At 35.0% G+C, this 19,725-nt stretch overlaps 2 protein-coding genes across 5 annotated transcripts in view; one reads left to right on the top strand and one right to left on the bottom strand.

Annotated features, from left to right (window-relative positions):
- The window catches only part of LOC105196933 (four and a half LIM domains protein 2), a 153,913-nt gene that overhangs the window by 47,437 nt on the left and 86,751 nt on the right, over positions 1-19,725 (top strand). For all 4 annotated transcript variants that reach the window (XM_011163096.3, XM_039455960.1, XM_011163097.3 and 1 more), the window contains exon 2: positions 3,450-3,535. In XM_011163096.3, the coding sequence (XP_011161398.1) occupies positions 3,450-3,535 (86 nt within the window). The remainder of the gene's footprint in view (positions 1-3,449; positions 3,536-19,725) is intronic.
- On the bottom strand, positions 5,343-12,854 carry LOC120359205. Its single transcript, XM_039455964.1, has 2 exons — positions 12,663-12,854; positions 5,343-7,455 (listed from the first exon to the last, which is right to left on the bottom strand). Exons 1-2 carry the CDS (start codon positions 12,815-12,817, stop codon positions 7,248-7,250), a joined length of 363 nt encoding a protein of 120 aa, XP_039311898.1. The 5' UTR covers positions 12,818-12,854; the 3' UTR covers positions 5,343-7,247.

The following is a 19,725-nucleotide window of genomic DNA, read 5'->3' on the forward strand; positions in this document are numbered from 1 at the left end:
TTCGCCTCGACGTCGTCGCGTGGAAAAGAGCGGGCCCTTCACCGCGCGGTGAGTCAGGACGAAAAATATGTTAATTAGACAGCTACGCTCGGTACTGCTGCGGGCATCGTTATTCGGTATTGCTATATATAGGCAGCTAGAGACAGATCGGCGACGGCCGGCACATTTTCCAGCGCGCGTCTACTCGATATTTGGCGATGAGGCCGACAGCGAGCGGACCCACGTGGGCGGACCGACCATATACGCCGACCGGAAGGTTCTTGAACGCATCCAACGCGCTTCGGGCACTTTCTTCCATCCAGCGCGCCGGGTTTCTTCTTCTCCTCTCCGTTTGTAGACAACCCGGTGACTGTGGTCCAAGACTTAGGGATCTCTCGTAGACTCGACTGGCTTAAACGGTATCCAGATACTCAGCGGTTCCTTTAGCGTAGTGATCTTACGTATGATCGGATCGACATCATTTAAACATTCGCTACGTCATATATTTTGTTAGAAGTTGCTTTCGAAAGATAACAATTTTTTATTGAAAAATTTTAATTAATATTTTTTTTAAATAATATAATTGTATATGGAGATTTACGCTGTTAAAAAAGTATGCAGCAAAATTTAATGTAACGCAAAAGGAGTAAATTTCAAGCAGTACATTGAAAAAGTTTAATGTTGTCAAAAATGCACTAAACATGCACATATATTTCAGTAATAAATAATTAAATACATTTAATGTATTTGTGTAATTTAAAAACTGAATTTTATGATGTTTTTAACAGTGTACTTAACATAGTAAGTTTCTTTCAAATATTTTATATTGGAAAAAACTTTTTTGATGCTTATGTAAATATATTTATTTTATTATTATTTCCTTGATTTAAAAAAAATTTCTTAAATGTAAAAAGAAATCATTTTACATTAGTTATTTAACTAATGTTTATTTAAATCAAGGAAGTGATGTTAAAATAAATATGTTAACATGAAAATTTTTTAAAATATATATATAATTCTTTTTTTGAACTTATACAATTAAAAAATACAAGAAATAAAAAAATCTGGTAATTTTAAAATCTTATTTTTAGCTTTTTACAAAAATTGAGAAATGTAAAATTCAACATATTTCACAACATAATAATTTGTGAATTCTGGCCAGTTCTCGATAGTTCCTTTTCGTACGAATAGCACGTCTGTATAAATCAATATTCAGCATTTCATATCGTTTCGCTTGTCCTCCCTCTCGGCGAAACGTGACCTTCTTCAAAAAATTCATGACGTCCTACTAGCTTGATTTCCGGTTATTCCCAACGTATATGAGTGGGAGGTATAAACGTGCTGTCAAAAACACTTTGGAGCGTTTAAAAAAAAAAAAAAAATGCGATGGCAACCGGTGACTACCACGCAGTGAAACCATTATTTACGTTGCTCGGACCCAAGCAATCTCGGCTTCCAGGGCGTGCAAGGAAATCGACGTGTTATTAATGTTTCCTGAGCGAAGACGGTAATACGAGGTGATAGTTGCACCAGAAGCGGCCGGTAAATGGGCTCGATGATAATGTAATACACCTATTACATCCTGCCCGCTCGTCGATTTATCTAATATGGAAACTGTTAATAAATGTGCTTAGAGCTTCTTTAATTTATAGTCTGAGCAACATTTTACGTTCGACATCAAATTTCCGGATATCGTTTATCCAGTTTAGTACATTCTTGGCACGACATATTTTAATTTTTCTAGCGATATTCTCTTTTTCTTTTAGTTAGAAACAGTCGTAAACAAACATTGAAAATGAAAAAGGAAAGACAAGCAGAAAATAACACATTACTTATTTGAACTTCCTATCGGGACTTTATCAGAAACGAAATAATAATATACGTAAAAAGAAAACTATTTCAAGAGAATTCAACGTAGCATAGACAGTTTAGACAAAGCGCGTATTCATTTTGCTGAATAAATTGCTACCGAGTTAATTATTAAAAAAAAGGGGGTCATATATAATATAACATGAGAAGAAAAGAATAATTACCTAACATAAAATATCCGACAATTTGTTCTTAACGCGTAGTTAGCTCGTTCAGTCGCAGTTAACGTTTGTTCCGTGTCATCTTCGCCGACGCATCGACGAGTATTATTAGCGGCAAGCGCTCATTAGCGGTTCATCGTCCGCTTACGAACGAGATAAACACCGTCTTGTATAGTGACATAACAAGGCTCGCGCAATTAAAAACTTTTCCCAATTGCACGTGGCTCATCATTTCGATGGACCTTGTCCCCATTCGCACGTGTCAGCGAGCGTCGTGCCGCACGTATACGAAACGACAATATACTTTCCCCAACTTCTTCTTTGCCACGAGGAAAGATTCGCAAGTCAAAATATTAAGGTGCTAACATCTCGCTTTTGACACTCAATATATTCCTAACACCAATATTTTTCTTTACAATTAGATGTTAACGTAGATTTATCTTGGTTATTGATACTTCGAAAAGACAGTAAAAAAAAAAACGTATTGTAGCGTTCAAAACTCGATAGTTCTAGAATATCTTTCTTTCTCTTAATATATCTTTTTTTTCGTTATGTTATTTATTGTATGTTTACATCATTGTATTTTGCAATAATATTTATTTATTTAATGCTGCAAAAACTGTTCTTCTCGATTGCAATGCCGAGAAATTGACTTTGAAAAAGAAAAGTTATTTTGTAGCATACGATACTCTAGCACACGATGAGTGAAATAGTAACCGTGAAGAAACATATTGGTGTTGGGAATATATTGGTATTTTTGTTACATTTATTAGTTTCTTTACTCGATTATCGAGTTGTCAAGTCGCATTATAAAACAGCGCTCGCGTGCACAGCGGTTGACATTTACAATGATCCAGACCTTTCACCGTTCTGCAATTAACGCGATTTCATCGGTCACGTCGATCGAGGACGTTTATTGGAATTTGGACGACATTTACATTGAAATGTTCTGTACTCGTTCGGCACTCGGATACTCAACCATTACAAATATGAATTTTAATCAATGTTACAGATAGATTTTGATATTTGTCACTGATTTATAAATTTTTTAAAATCAATTGTTAATTATTAAATTTACAAAAAATTAAGTCTATGAAAGAAATTACTTATCAAATTAATTTTTGAGAATGTTTATTTTATCAAGTAAACATTTTTATCATGTAAATCTTAATCTATCTTCTGTAGATTAATGAAAGTTAACAATTTTTTAGTAGACTATATTGATGAACGCGAAACATAAGTTTAATTTTTATTAGTGCTATAAATCTACTTTAATTGAAACAAAAAGGATTGATAGAATTAAGAATTAGGATGATTTGCGTTAATAGATTAAGATGCATTGATTTATTAATTTATTGTTTATTAATTTATTACATTATTAATTCATTATATTTATTTAATTTGTTAACAATAATTTATAAAAATTTACTTTCTTTCTAGGGTGTCCTCATCACGGACGTGGAAGAAGGGCAACCCTGTTTGCAGTGTGGAGAAACGTGTTCTGGATTCTCACCGCACACTTGGAGGTGAGTCTTTTTCGTGAAATAAAATAAACATCGCGTGACGAAAGCAAGAATTGAACGTATAACTCACTACAATGTCGGATAATTCAATAATAGCCAATAATTATGTCGTAAATGTAAACATAGGCCTCGTCTTTTGATCTGTTCGCAACGTCTAGATCTAAAATCGTCCGAACTGTTTCCATTACAATTGCGGAATAGAGTCTCTACGATTAAGCGATTATCGTACAAATAATGTTATTATCCGCGGTGAGCAGAGAAATAGAACCAAACAAAATCAAATCGGCGAGAATCCGATCTCGTAATTGGATTGCCGAATCATGCTGAAACTGTTAGGTTCCAATGACCGCAGGACGTGTCCATTATCCCGGCAGCGTAACCCAGCAGCGGTGAAATTACCGCTCGGTAATTACCCTCCGTGACTTACGGCCCAGCAATGCGGTAATAGCGAATTAATTGCCTGAGGCTTTGGGGAGCGGAGGCGGGGCCGCCTTCGAGCATCTCTCTGCTGCAAAGAGAAAGGCGGGTCTGTTGTGCCGTGTAATGCATTTATGGCATGGAGATGGATTCACAGTTATATCTTGCCTAAGGATGAGTCGGAGGACCACGGAAATCTTGCGCCAATTGCGATTGAAAAGAATATGTCGCGAATTCTTAAAAAAAAAAAAACAAAAAAAAAACAAAAAAAAACAACGATCTGTTACTCTCATAATTTTAACTTGAAAATTTATTTTTATTTTATAATGGAGAAAGAGAGAATTTTATGAATCTCATTACATATTTGAAATATAATTATATATGAAAATTTTTTTTCCGGGAATTAATTAAGACTTCAGTGAAGGATTTGGAAGAAAAATATAAAATATGTATTATATATAAATATATAGAGAATTGTTAAACTGTACTATATGTTTATAAAATCTTATAGATATTATGAAAAATTATTACTGGAAATTTAACGAAAGTTAATGCTTCACGGAGAGTATAAAAAACAAAGTTCAGTTAATAATAAAGTGTTTACGTTGAAGACGTACAAATTGAGAAATATAAATTCAAGTCATAAAGAACTTTTTTTTTTAGTACAGATGACATATAGCGAGATTCAGAGAAATTACAGGCACGGCTGTTTATCGCGGGAAACACTTGTTAACGTCACTCGAAGTGGAAAAAGGACGAACGTGTCCGACAGAGAACGTAAAATTGATGATGAATCGGTGCCGCTGTATCCTCGATGTGACGTTTCGCGCTCGTTGGAAATTAGTCTCGTTAGGCAGGAAGAGAAACAACAGGCCCGTACATAAGAGAGCGAAGAGTGCGAGCACGATTACGCTCGAGATCGTAATACAGCGGGACGCGCGCTGTAAAAATAAATCGTTGACATTTATGGGCGGTACGGTGCTCTTTCGGAGACGTCTCTTTCGCTTGTGTCCCGACCTCGAATGATTAATAACTACCGATCTCGTTGACTTAGAATAAGCAACCGTTGCACAATTCCAAGCTCGTGCAAGCCATTCGTGATTATCTTCTTCGGTAGTCGCAGCGCACTGCAAACTAGCGCAACTCGAAGATTGCATTAAGCGTAGGATAGATGCACCTACGTATATGTGCATGCAGTTAATGAATATTGCTAAACAAATGAATGTTTTAGTATATAATGAAGTATCATTGCTGTTACGTATTTGTGCTCAGGTATCTTTTAATACCAACTTCACACAAAATATTTGCTTTATTATATAAAAAAAAAAATAAGAATAAAATAAATAACGAAATTAGTATAAAATTAGTAATATCGAAATTATAAGTATCTGCATTATATGAATATAAAAATTAATAATAATTATTCGCTATTTGTTGATAACATACTCTAATTAATTTTCATTTCTATTATCAATTCCCCTTTTTCTCATTTTTTATTCCAAGTCTTCGGACTTGTAAAATACGCGTTTCAATGTACATTATGAAAAAAAATAAAGTAAAGAGTCGAATGAGCTTTTCTTATCTTTCTACGCAGATGTTCCTTTATTACGCTCTATAACTGTTAGGTATAAGTAAATAAGTTTGAATTATCGTCATTCGTCCTACAACAAGCAACGGGTTCTGCTCCAATAGAGACGCCAATAACACACACAATAAAGTTACACGTCGACAGAAACTCTTCGCATGTCTCTTCAACTGTCATCCATAATACGGGACGTAAAACTGCATGCATAAAATTGCGAGTGTCCTCTGGCAATCCGTGTTGTTCGTCTGGAACGTAAAATCTGTCTGATTTACGGTGGCTATATACTGATTTGAAGTGAAGCTGCCTCGCAGCCAGCCATCAGATCTAACACGGGGGTTCTGCCCTGGCACTGTGAATTTTGACTATCGATGGTCGGCGCCTCCTTGGGTACAACCCCACGCTGATATTTATAGATTTACAACGTATGAAACCCGCTTGAGAGCAAATGCAGTAACAGCTAACGAGTCTGTTGGGACATCATAACTTAATACGCATTTTATGCGTTATAGTAAGATTATTAAAATTCTATTTTATCGTTTCTGTTTGCATTAATACACTTTTAACCCTTTTATATCTCCGGCTTTCCCAAAAGCATTCTTAGGTTTTGAGGGTGCTGATACAAAATTTAAATGCAAAATAGCGGATTTAAAATGAAAAACTGAAATATCCGTTTATTTAAAATATGAGCTTGGATTTTATGTTTTAAAATATATATTAAAATAATATATTAAAATATATTACAAATTTATATTAAAATGTATTTAGAACAGTAAAAGTTCTTCGAACGTGACATAAATTGTGAGTTGTTCACACTTTGATTACACATACACACTATTATAATATTTATCATAATAAAGTTGTAATCACATTTAAATGAGACTTTAAGTATATAATTAGCATCAATTCTTATAAGTTTTCTCGACATAATATACGGTTATGCTTCATTACCTAAAAGTTGGATTTTTTGCACACACAAAGTTTAGAAAATTACAATTTATTGAAAATATTACATTTTAAAGTGTGCGATTTTATTATATGTAGCTTGAACCTTCTTCTTAAAACGAGTCAACGTAAAAGTCGATAAGATTATTTGTTTAAAAGTTGTGATTTTTTTCGTAGGTGGGACATATGTGTCCTGGAGATACGAAAGGGTTAAGAAATCTAATGTTATTAGTATATTTTATAATAATGCATAGAAATGATGGAGCTTTTTCAAATAACACTGCGTACTTCTAATATTTTTCTAATATAAAATTCAGAATCACGATTCTTATAGCAATAAATGCGTATATTACAGAAGTTTAAACCTGGCTCGCAAACGGAATTTTCACGTCACAGTTCTATTTTGTTACTTCGATGACGAAGTGAATCGATCTTGGACGTTTCTTTCAGAATGAATCGGACGCGTAGCGATTTTTAAACGACTCTCTCGCTCACCTATCTCTATTTTTTCTTTTCGCATCGCGTCAAAGGAACTCCAAGCCGACAAAATTCTTGGCTCGGTTTATTTCGAACTCTTCGCGTGCTGCGATTGTCGGGCGCGACAGGCGACTGACAGTGTACCGCGGGGCAACGCGTGATGTGTACTTTTTGAAAACTCGTAAATAATCATTCCTCAAAGTGATACACGCTTATTTACAACGCGCATCTAAATTTATTCGTGATCCCGCTGCGTTACTCATCGAACGGTGATCTCGGAATTGGCTTCCGCTATTAATAAAATGGTAGCCGCGATGCCTCCGGAAATGGGAAATCGGTGTACTTTTGAGTACTTTCTTCATTTATGAATCGCGGCGGCGCGTATGGCTGCGTACCAGATGTAGGATTGTTTACTGCATGGCGTATGCACGCGTGTGCCACGCATTTCGTCTTGCTTGGCCACCTCAACATGCGTAGGTACACACTTTTTCTTCTGTGAGCACTGCAACAGTGAAATCAAATAGTACAGCAATCCGTACAGTTTAATCATTTATGTATGCATGTATAATTGTAATTATTCGTTACTGTAAAGACTGTACGCTTCTATTACATTAGAAAAATTTTTGAAATATACTGTTTTATTCTGTTATTGGAACAAGCGATCATTAATCTAGAGAACGAGTTGTAATGTGTATAAAAATTTCCCCTTTTTTTAAACAAAAAAAAATATTGACTTGACTTAATTTTTCAACTTGATTAAATTTCTGCAATTCGAATATTTGTGTAATTTGAGTTAAATATATCAATGCTTGAACTGAAGAAATTTAATTTAACCCAAATACATGTATACTTGAATTAGTGAAATTTAATTAAATTGAAATATTTAGTCAAGCGAACTGTCAATTTAGATCAGTCATCAATTTTTTTTCTCAACGTAACGTTACGCATGCGTGCATAAAAGGAGAATTTTTAGATATTTCAACTATTGCTGTGAAGATCGCGATATCACATTTGCAAAACAATGAAGAAATGCTGCTGCTGGAAGCAATCGTTAATTTAAGAAACGAATTACAATATGTGAAAAATTCTCTTTGATAAAATTCATGCTAATTATACTTTGCTCTTCTCTCTGTCGAGCACACTTGAAAATGTGAAACTATAACACAAGGAAGTCTTGACATTGAATTAAAGCTGACAGTTCATATGCCACTTACATCTTCAGGATAAAGCGTTGAATTAAAAGAGCTCGAGGTTCAAATAATTATACCGTTTTTCCACGGTATACATACACCGCTTAATATACACGCTTGATATACACGCTGTCTCGCGCGTCCGCGCGCACATGTGCGCCGTAATCCGCATGCTTCTCGCACACGCGCCCGCACGCGAAGCGTACCAACGGCGACGACGACGGCGGAACGTGAGTCACTCTCGCGCTCTCGCCTGCAACGCGGCTCCTCTCGGCTCGATCTCGACAGCGACGGCCCGCGCACGTGCTCCGGCGGCGTTACACGCGGTGACGACCAGTGCGGGGCCGGTTGGCGGGCGCGTCGGCACACGACCGCGTCCCGATTCCGCGTACGTGCGAAGCCGACGACACGCTCCATCGGCACCTGTCACCGAGCGCCGCCGCCGTCGCGACGCGCCGCGCCGCATCGGGACGTATCGCACACATCGCTTACCGGCGTTCCGATCGCGCTTGCTCCAAATTCCGGATCGGCTGGCGGATGTTTTCGAAACCGCAGCTGTCTGCGCGAATCTCAACGTGGATGATAACTTTGTTTCTGTCCAATCGAAATTAGAATTCGGTTTCGGATTGAATAACGAAGACACGGGATTTCGTTGAGAGCAACAAAGAGCAGAGTCGCGATCTTATCAACGTTCAAGGTTTTTTTTTTTTTTTTAAGTGATGAGACGTATATGAAGGTTTAATTGTAACATCGAAAAGGAGGAAGATTATGTGTGATTCTTAAACAAGTGATTCTCACTACGATTGGAGTGTAAGAAACAGTCACTGCTTACGTTTAAGAATTAATGAGTGACAACGCGAAGAACTGTAACTTCTGAATGAAGAAAACAAAGATCAGCTTTCGAGAGTGTTGCCGCGTGTGCGGATTGTGTTGCGCGTAAAATGCAACAGGTGAGATCAGCTGACGACGTGATCGTCGCTTTACATTCGGTGAACTTCTAGTTTGCAACGGGAAAAGTTGGGTACGCGTGGGTATATAGAAGAGGGCGTGACGACGCACTATACCCACCGTCTAAAATGTTACACTTGAACACGTATTGGATTAAATTAAAGAAAACTGTCTGAATTTCGCAGACTCTTAAGAATTGCAGAGCTTACATTGCACATTTTTATATTAGAGTTTTTTTAGGAATTACAGCACGCGCGCGCACACACACACACACACACACACACACACACACACACACACACACATATACTGAGAAAAAAAGTTATTAAATTGATTAAATTTTTCAACTTCATTAAGAATATTTTGGCTATACAATACGAGCTAAAGATTATCGAAATTTAAAAACTGAAGGCTCTTCTTTAAGTTTTTTTCTTAATCAACAAAAAATTTTGATAGCGAATATTCGAATTTTGGCCCTGAAACTAGCTGCAAAGAAGAAAACAATGAAAAATTTGATTTATAAAGATTTTTACAAAAATTACTACATTTTGCTTTAGTTTTAACTAAATATATTTTAAACGTAAATGGATCTAAATGAATTTTTGCATGAATGTTTATTAGAGTTTACTAATACATGTAAAAACTTTGATTTAATTGATAATGCTACTTCTCCAGCAAATTTCAAATTATTAAAACGCGATTTTACAATCGCGAATCAAGAGTAAACAAAAAATTAAATAACTTTGAAACCTACAAGTGAATTGACGTCAAATTTTACACAGATACTCAAACGTAATACTAAAATGTTCTATGAAAATTTTATATTTTTGATAATGAGTTTTGAGATATGATCCATACATCTTTAAATTTCTTTAATTCAAGTATTCAATTTATGTATTGAATTTAAATACATAAAATACTTAAACTTTAATTTAAGCTCTTGTATATTTAACTTAAATACATAAATATAATGCTTGAAAAAATTTAATTAAGTTGAAAAATTTAGTCAAGTTAATAATTTTTTTCTCAATGTATGTATCACGGAAAGCTATAAGAATTTAAAAAACAAATAAAGATGAAAAACCTAGTAATTAAAGAATACAGTTTGAATTCTAAAGTGTGTAAGTAATAAATCGTGTTGTACGTTCATAATGGACTATATATTAACTCAATATCTGATTATGTATTGATGCATGTGCTATTCATTGACTAATAAGACATTTATTACGTGCGTCTTTAGAATTTATTGACGTGATGTTACGTATTTAGATCGATGTTGATTCCTGCGGTTACATGATTATATTTAAATACACAATAAAAGCTTATGCTCATATCAAAATTATCAAAATGATTTTCTTTTCAAAATTTACGCAATTAATCAAAGAAAAATGTCGTTTATTTGCGAGAAATTACTTCCTAGTTTGTTTACTTCGCATTCTATACAATTGAGGAAAGCCAACGTGACAGTAAAAATTTGAAAGAAAAAGATAAGATGTCAATTCGACGAAATTATCCGGAAAGACTGACCCTCTTACTCTCTTTTATCTCCCCTTGAATTCTTTCGCGAGTATGCTCACATGTCGCTGTAACAAGCCTCGCAAGCAATCTTTGAATCCGCTATTATCTACGTTAACTCAACCGCGTACCGTTAAGATCCATTTGCTCGCATGCCTGCTCCGGGAAGAAGAACGGATTTAATATGCTTTTTACGAGCTTTTATACGTTCACATGTTGAAGCGGATTGAGTGATTTAACGGCTGTTTTCGCTAATCCTGTTCAAAATATCGTTTCCGCTCCAAATCAATTTATTAATTTTTTTTTTATTTTAAACTTGGCAATATGTCTGACAAGTATATAACTTTTCATTGCACAGGCTATGAAACTTTTTGTTTACAGATGAAATCTGTTCTTAAAATTCTTCTTTCTTTTGTACAAATATAAATGTTTATTTGACGTAAAGGCCATTGAATGGTTGTATAATTCCGATACTTGTATGTCCTCTCTAATTTATCATAATTATTTTTCATTGAATACTAAAAATGTATTTTTTTAGAGAAAAAAATTTCAAACCATTTACTTTTTTTAATGACATTTTTAAATGTTTCGAAAATCTCTCTTTCTCGTGCCAATTTTAAATACATACATAGCTGCGTTGAGAGGAATATTTAGTTGATACTTTAAAATCAATCAACGTCTGCCGATGTTGCGACTGTCTTTTTCATAATAATAATTTAACTCTCAACTCTAACTAATTAACTACTCTGATTAAATACTACACTCGTGGGATTGTTTTTTTACTTCAAATTTTAATAAATGTTTTAATTGAAATAAAATTAAAAAAAATTGATATATGTTTTGTCGGATGTAATAATTAAACATTTGAGTGAAAAGAAACTTTATTTTGTGTTATATTTGTAATAAATGATTATCTTTTAGATAATCATTTATTACAAATATAACAGAAAATAAAGTTTATAAGACTTTATATAGCAAAAGTAAAAAAATTTTCTTTAATTTTCGACTTTAATTTATCAAAGGAAATTTTTTTTCTCGATAACAGCAATCTTAATCTACAATTCTGCGAGAAATATTTTCGTAATTGGGTGCGGTAGGATGTGTTTGTATCCCGTCACTGTAGTTAAGGTTGATATTATTTAATTTCCAGTAATGCAATTATCTCTGCAGTCTAATTTTTTTGACTCACATCCTTGATTAGCTGGACTGGTATAACTATTTCAGATCTTTAAACGTAATTATAGCAAGATCGCATTCTGTGATATCGAGTCTCTTAGAAACTAATTAAACGGTTCTTTCTGCACCGATCTTTCTCTGCACAAGGCGGAAATGATATCAATCTAACGGGGACTCGATACGGACCGATGGATCGATGGTCGATTGACTCAAAGTTTTAACACGATTCGCAACACATGTTTTTACTTTCGCGTCGCAGTTCATATTTCTAAAATGAGAAAGAGAGAGAAAGAGAGAGATTTGAAAGTTGTTTTTTTTCTGTAATATGTCATTTTGACATTTGTGCATATTGCATCCTATCAAAAAAGCACTTTTTCGAATCTAAATATTTTTACAGCACAATTTTTATGGCAAAATATTAAAGTATTTTTAAACAGACTTGTGACATTATACAGAAATTTCACCAAGTTCGTTTATATTTTAATAACAAAATTCAAAAGTTTGAATTAGTATTTTGTCGTTTATTGCTATTTTTGATTTCGGCAAATGTCGCGTACATTTGACTTTTGTAAAACAGGTCACGCTTTAGACATTATGGATCTACATCCATCCTGCTTCGTTTCTGCCTTTATCAGTGTTGCGTACGCAACTCTCGAGCATAGGATTAGGTATGCATGTACTCAGATTCTCGTAACGAGCGGGATGCAGAAAATGCATCCCGGGACGGACGGTTCTCTGCGGTCCCGCGCGATTTAAGGCGAAAGAGCATCTCGTTCGACGCGCATGTGCGCCTCTCGTACTCTCTCGACCTGTGCTATTCTTAAATCCGGCCACCTATCGCGTTTTTAAACGCACTAAACGCTGATTTACGATACCCCACCTTCTACCGAAGCCACGATAAAAGACTATTCTCGGTCTCGGACCAGTAACGACGTCCCTGCACTCTTCGTCGGAGAGCTTACGGTTAAGTGCCGCGAAGGCCGATCTGCGTTCTCTCCAGCGATCCATCTTGCATGCACTTAACAAGTACGGCATAAAGCTGCAACATTGTACAGCTAATAGTTGTAGCGTGAAACATCTAAAAAAAATACAAGGAAACGTATTAAAACTTGAATATAATAAATTTTATTATAGCTATCATTTTTATCTTATAGAAATCGTGATAAAAAGGACACATCGATATTTTTAGTATTATTCTCGGAAAAACTGTCAGAAATTTGGGGAAAAAACGATTTTTTTTCTCACCATATTTTCCCGAGTTTTTCTTTTAAGATAACGTACCTTTCATGCGTCAATGCTTTTAAAATCTCTTTTCATACTTAAGCGTTCTGAGTAAGTAATTCAGTACAGTCCGTTATCTTTGTCACAGTCGTATTTTTCCGTATATTTCAGAAAAAAAAAACGGAAAAACTTAGCTTTTCCTCAATTTTATTTCTCTAGAAAATTAAGAATATAACGCGTATAAAGGAAGGTATTTATTATTTTTAATACTGTTACACAGTTAGATTTCTTTATAATTGAAGAAAATTCCCATGTAACGTGCATCATGCCAACGTACACCAATTATCCTCATCGATTCTGCTTGTTATTTTCCGGATTCTCTGCGGGTTTGCGGATCCGCCGTGCGTTTGTCTCGGAGGAACGGTGGTGCTCTCATGCAAGTAGTAATTGCACAGTAGAATTATTGCGCTGCGGTCACACGCAGGTGTGCTGTGCGGTGCGTGTGGGTCTCGGATACCGTTCACCCACGCGACACACAGTGAGATCAGCTTCATACTTTAACTTCGTAGTCACGGCCGCCGCCGGACTGTCGTATCATCGAGCGAAAAATAATGGCCTTGCGAAACGAGCCCGCAGGACTTACGAAAATATATCGCGTACCTACACACCGTGACGTCACCGTGCGGGCAGTTCCTGAAAGTGAAACGTTTCACCGTCATAGAATATCTAGAACCAGATTGGATTCGAAATTATATATATATATATATTTTTTTTTTCTTAGTATAAAAACTCTGTTTTGTTGGAAAGACATTGACATTACAAAGGTATCAATTTTACATAACATACAGACGTCTAAAATAAGTAATAAAAAGAATAATTAATATGACAATACCCATGAATAATAAATGATATGATCTTGTTATTAATTTCTAATTGTTTAACAATAAAGCATACATAGATAGGCAGACTGAGGCTCGTTGGCGCAACTTTCACAATTTTGGCATTTGACATTTTAAACAATTAATTATTATGATTAAACTGTATTATTGCGATAGAGAGAATTTTTCTTTATATTTTCATAAAACGATTCTGTTTATAAGTTTTTTGTAACAAGTGAAATACGAACATGCTGCATTGTAGCAAACTTGCTCATAGTAGGCATATATCAGGATGCAAGTTGCCTGTATCACAAACTCCGCATTAAATTAATGAAAATGTAATAAAATTAAACAACTGATTTCATATATATACTTTTTATCAAAATTGCATCTTTTTAATGTTTAATATTGTGATGATCGAATAGCAAAATGGTGTTACAGAAAAATAAATGTAAACTATTTTAAATGTGGCTTACTTCTAAATAGAAATATTAAATATAAAGCGTTTTATTAAAATTAAATAAAATAATTGAACGTTCATTTCTCTCTCGCGCCTGAGAACTGAAGAATAATTATATGAAAGTATGAAACATTCAAAAATTTACTTGCCTCCTCTTTTTCCTTCTTTGTAATACTTGTTTGATTAAAATAAAACATTAGGAATAGTATACTTAAATTATAAAAGATTACTAATATTACGAAAAAAGATAGTTTGCGATAATTTTTTCATTGTTTCTTTCGTCACAAATACATAATTAAACGCAGTGCCAATTTGTCTTTAGCGTCAACAAGCTTCTATAGTATAACTTCGCGAGAATGTTACGTTGAAAGTTATAAGTTAACGCACAACGACGTGACGCAAGATTCTCCATGCACTTTATCTTCAACATAGTCTCGCCTCGAAGGAGAGAATCTCGATTATTAACGATCGTAAGCCTCACGGCATTTGTTTCTAACAGCGCGCGTTTCCCGCATCGCAAATGCCGAGGGTGAGTTTTCATAGGGTCGAAACCAACGGCGCAATAGCAATAGCACGCATTGTGTGAACGTGTCAGATTGATAAATTACTTCGGTTCATCGTCGGACACTTCAGATTTGTATTTGCGCACGCACGCGCAAGTCGCCGTGCGGGACGTTTTAATTTGCGAACATATGGGAACGCGCCACGCGACGGATCTCCAAAAGGGATGAAACCTTAAAGATATCGATCCTACATTTAACCCTTAATGATATCTTCTTGTCTCCGTCATTGGTATCTCGTATGCAATCAATTTTTATCATCTATTTAAAGAAGTTTCTAAAAATTCATGAATTTTCAAGTTTCTAAAATAAATGTTCATACTTTTGAAAAAAAAAATCTAAATAGTATTATATAACTTAATTGTCGAGGATTAATCACACGCAAATTAAGTAAAAAGAATTCTTTGATTTGAGAAATTATAATTTTTTATAATAAATGTATATAAGAAAATGAGAGTAAATCTTTGAAGCAAAATCTAACAAGAATTCCAAATTCGTTAAAAAGTATAATTATTTGGATACATAAAAAAATAAATGATATTTTCAATAAGAGACGAATAGAAAAATGCATATTGCACAAAGATAAGTATTTTTTTTATTTTGGTGTAAAAATAAAAATCTTTTAAGGGGTTCAACATTGCCTTGCTTGCACATAATGCAATTTGATGTCACAAATCTGCTTTCCAAATCCATTTTTTAAAATAAGTGATTTTCTTTCGAGAAAAAAATGTTTGAATACAGACATTTAGAAAATTTGAATACGAATGTGACGTTACTGATGGTTGACTCAAAGATGAACCCGGTGCTCTTCACAAAGAAATTGACGACCTCGGTCAGTCATCGCAAAGAGGTCATTCTCCTTCATCATAAACCTTTTTTAAGAAGAGGGTAAGGAATAGGGGGACTCTGAGATTTCAACGAACCATAATAGAAATCGGTTGGACACGGAGTGCCCATAACAGTGATTTAAGGATTAAACACACCTTTCTCCTTTCATCGAAAATAATATAAATGTAAGAAGGTCACACAATTGGATCGTTACTCGAGGCAAAAATTTCAATGTTAATCGATACGTTTAAATACGTCTCGCGATGGCCGTCTGTGTTGGTACAAGGGCGGAATAGGGCAATTAAAAGCGCGGTCGTCGGATTTACGGGGCGGCAATCTGGGCGCGGCCAGGCCGTAATTCTTCAGGCCGGTTCTTGGCCCGTGTAATTTGAGAGCTTCAGGGAAAGGGTAGGCAGAGCGACATTTCTGGTAAATATCGCGCTCGCCGCATTACTTCACCGGCGTCGCTGCGGAAAGTGAAGGCTTAAGTCGTTTAGCGATGAGGCTATAAGGCATTCGCTAAACAAACTGAAACTCGAGAGAGTTTTCCAAGGATCGCGCGGTATTTTCGCACCGCGTGAAATACTTCCCTTTCATCTCCTTCGACGGCTCGCGTGTGCGCGCAGGGACGTTGAGGGGATGCGTCCCTCGCTCTTCCGGCGCGCGTTTATCGAAATAAATAACGCGTAGTCTTTACGCGCGAAGAATGGTGTAAAGGAGAGCGTATTCGGCGAAGATTTGGAATTCGTGCCGAGCCGTGGTTCGAGCAGCTTCCGAGAAGAGTTCGTGAGAATATTATAAAATCGCGGATATGTAATAAATATTTTCTATTCGAATCGATTAATTTGAACGTTGTGAATGGATATAACGTAACCGTGATATTTATAGTCGTAGATGTACATATACTCTGATTAATTTAGAACCGTCTTTTCCTTTTGCGAGGAAATCAAAATGTCAATGGGAAGCTGTTAAAATTGAATTAAATCTCATAGGCATAAATATTTAATAGGATCTATTTCTTCCTTAAATCTTCATTTAAATTAAACGATATCATATACGCTTTAAACAATTTTATATGTAGCAATTGCCGTAATATTTAACGATAAAAGGTTAATAAGACACCAGAAAAAAAAAATTAGTGCCTGCTACAAAATTGTGTAATGGAGACATTTTTTAAGCAATAACTGAATATGTTGTTTTATTAAATATGTTAATTACAAAAATAAATTTAAGCTAATTTTATTTGAGTGTTCTTACATTTTCATTATTGTTATTTATTAATTATTGATTGTTTAACCGTTTTTTCGATAAATTAATAATAAAATAAATATTAGTTAATAGTTCCTTATATTTTCAATTACTTTAATTTATAAATTCGATATTTTCGAAGATGATACGATCAAGAGATCGCAGATAGCGTTTAAGCAACCGGTTTTCTATATTACACCTTTTGCAGCATGTTACAGAAACGTTTGTAATAAATTAATTATTGAAAGGTTTAACATGTAATAATTAAATAACTGAAACATCGAACTACATTTCGAACCTTTTTGTATCCAAAACAGCACTAAATGCGAAATATAATAAAAAATAGCTTAAGTGGTACGCATTTGGCAACTTTCCTCTAGTTTTGTTGGATACATTTTAAGCAAGTTATTTTGTTGTTACAACAAAATTTTTATTCGCGAAACAAACTATTTTCCTAGTGCAGTGAAATCGTAAAGGAGCGCATCCAAGCTTGGTAGCACTCGACTCGCGATAAAACTTTCATTTGCCGTTATTCTTCGTCATTTAGTAACTTTACTCCAGTTTTATTTATCATTATTGCCGCACGAGCTCGAATCTCACGCCACGGTGAATAGACGCTCTTTAACAAGGAGCCGCGACCGAGCGAAATCGTAATCCACGACGTACCAGGTGCAATTAACGTCGAAGATATCGTCGCTTATCATCCTCGGGCGGAAAAAGTCGCGAGATACCGTTGCCGTATCGCACGAACGGAGAGCGAGAACGAATGAGACCCCGATACGTTTATCAACCGGCTGACGATATAATCAACGCGATCTCTCGCTCCGGGAAGAACTATTTCTGGTGATCGCGGCACGACGCGCCTGCCCATTTATTGCGTCTAATGCTCGGCGTTAATAGCACCGTCACGAATCCCGTGGGCACCCGCGCGTCGTGTGTAATAGAGACATAATCGACTTAACTTTAACGCTCTCTCACGGCTCGCCCGCCTCGGCTCACAACTCGCTCGATCTCCTCTTAACATCACGATCCGTAATAATCGCCGCGGATCTTTGATCTCCGCGCGCGCGATTATACTTACGATTTTCCTCACGAGCGTTTCTGCCAGCGGAATTGCATCGTATCGAATTTAGATTGCGCGCACATATGTGCGCGTTGCGCGTAAAATAGTCTCGCCGAATGGTAACTTGGGTGCGGAATAAACAGGATAATTCTTAACTTTCAAGCAACGTCCGATGGATGGATGGATATTGGACGCGATTTCAGGCGACGGTGACGGCGACTTGGCAACGATTTCTGCGCTGCTCCAAGCGGGATCGCAGCCGAAGCCTGAAAGTCTAAGGAAAGTTCAGTATATGCTTTTTCTATAGAAAAAAACGGAGATGTACGAATTGAAATTAAGCAAACAAGTTGCGCGATACAAAGCAGAATATCGTAATGCAAAAATTAAAATTGTACTTTGTTGTTAATTATTAAAACATAACGCACAGATGCGATTTTGAAAGTTACGTATCGAGGCTCCGAAAACAAACCAGTCCAACATATTGCCTGTGAGAAATGCATTTTCTTTGCGTCACGCGACTATTTATTTATGATGGCACATATACGCGCGTAATGCGCACACCCTTGGATAAAAAAAGAAGTTAAAAGCAAGCTTCTTTGTGATGAAATAGAAATACGTAGAAATTACCGGCGCATGTGTCAAGTTGCCAAATTGAACTCGGAAAATTGTTCCAAACTCTCTTTTTCTGCACCGTGATGATTGGAGATGAAAATGACCCAATCTGATACGATACTTACTCGATAAATTTGAAAAATTACCGGGTAATTTACTATAAACCGAGATGATGGTGATTTAGAAAAAAATTTTGGAAATAAAACATTTTGATATAAAGGTTGTAAAATAAGCATTTAATCTTTAACATAAGTAAAACATTTTATTTAACTTATATTTTCCATAAAGTATTTAAATATTCATATGCTATATATATGTGTATATACATATAGCATACAGTCAGTAATTAAGAACTATGTACATAATGACTATATAAACATAACTAGTGAAATTTCAAATAAAATTTTTTTATTAGGATTTTCAAAGACAAAGGTGTGACAGAAATGCAATACAGTCTTAATTTATATTTCTCATACTGTTGTGCTTCATAGATTTACATCTTTATTTATTACTTTAATATTTGAGTTATTAAATTGTGTTATGTATTTGAAAAGTTTCAATATAAGGAAGAAGAAACAGAAACACTCAAATTTATAATATATACATATAATGTATACAGAAAATAAAATAAACTTTTTATAATTGTACTACTACAGGAATTTCTAATAAAGATATAGGCTAATTTTAAGTAACAAAATAAGAAACTAAATTTTAAAATGTTACTAAAAATTAAGAATTATGCGCAAATTCTGAAATTTTCCGTTCACATTGCTCTCTAATTCTTGTTCACTATACGATTCATTATCAGAGATAAAATTATCATTCATAACAGTGACGGTCGCGCAATTTTATCATAAGAGACAGAGAATTTATGGGAAATTGTTTTCATTAGTTTCATCAGAGAATACAATTGGTGAGAATATAGAAGAATAGTGTTTTATCTTATGCATTAATGCGGAAAACAATCTATTTTTATTTAAAATGACCAAAGACAATGAATTGTATTAAAATTATCAACAAATTACCATTTTAATTTTATTGTAATTGTCACGTTGAACCTGACGATAATTTTA

This window comes from Solenopsis invicta, chromosome 12, assembly GCF_016802725.1.
Source record: "Solenopsis invicta isolate M01_SB chromosome 12, UNIL_Sinv_3.0, whole genome shotgun sequence".
NCBI classification, from domain to species: Eukaryota; Metazoa; Arthropoda; class Insecta; order Hymenoptera; family Formicidae; genus Solenopsis; species Solenopsis invicta.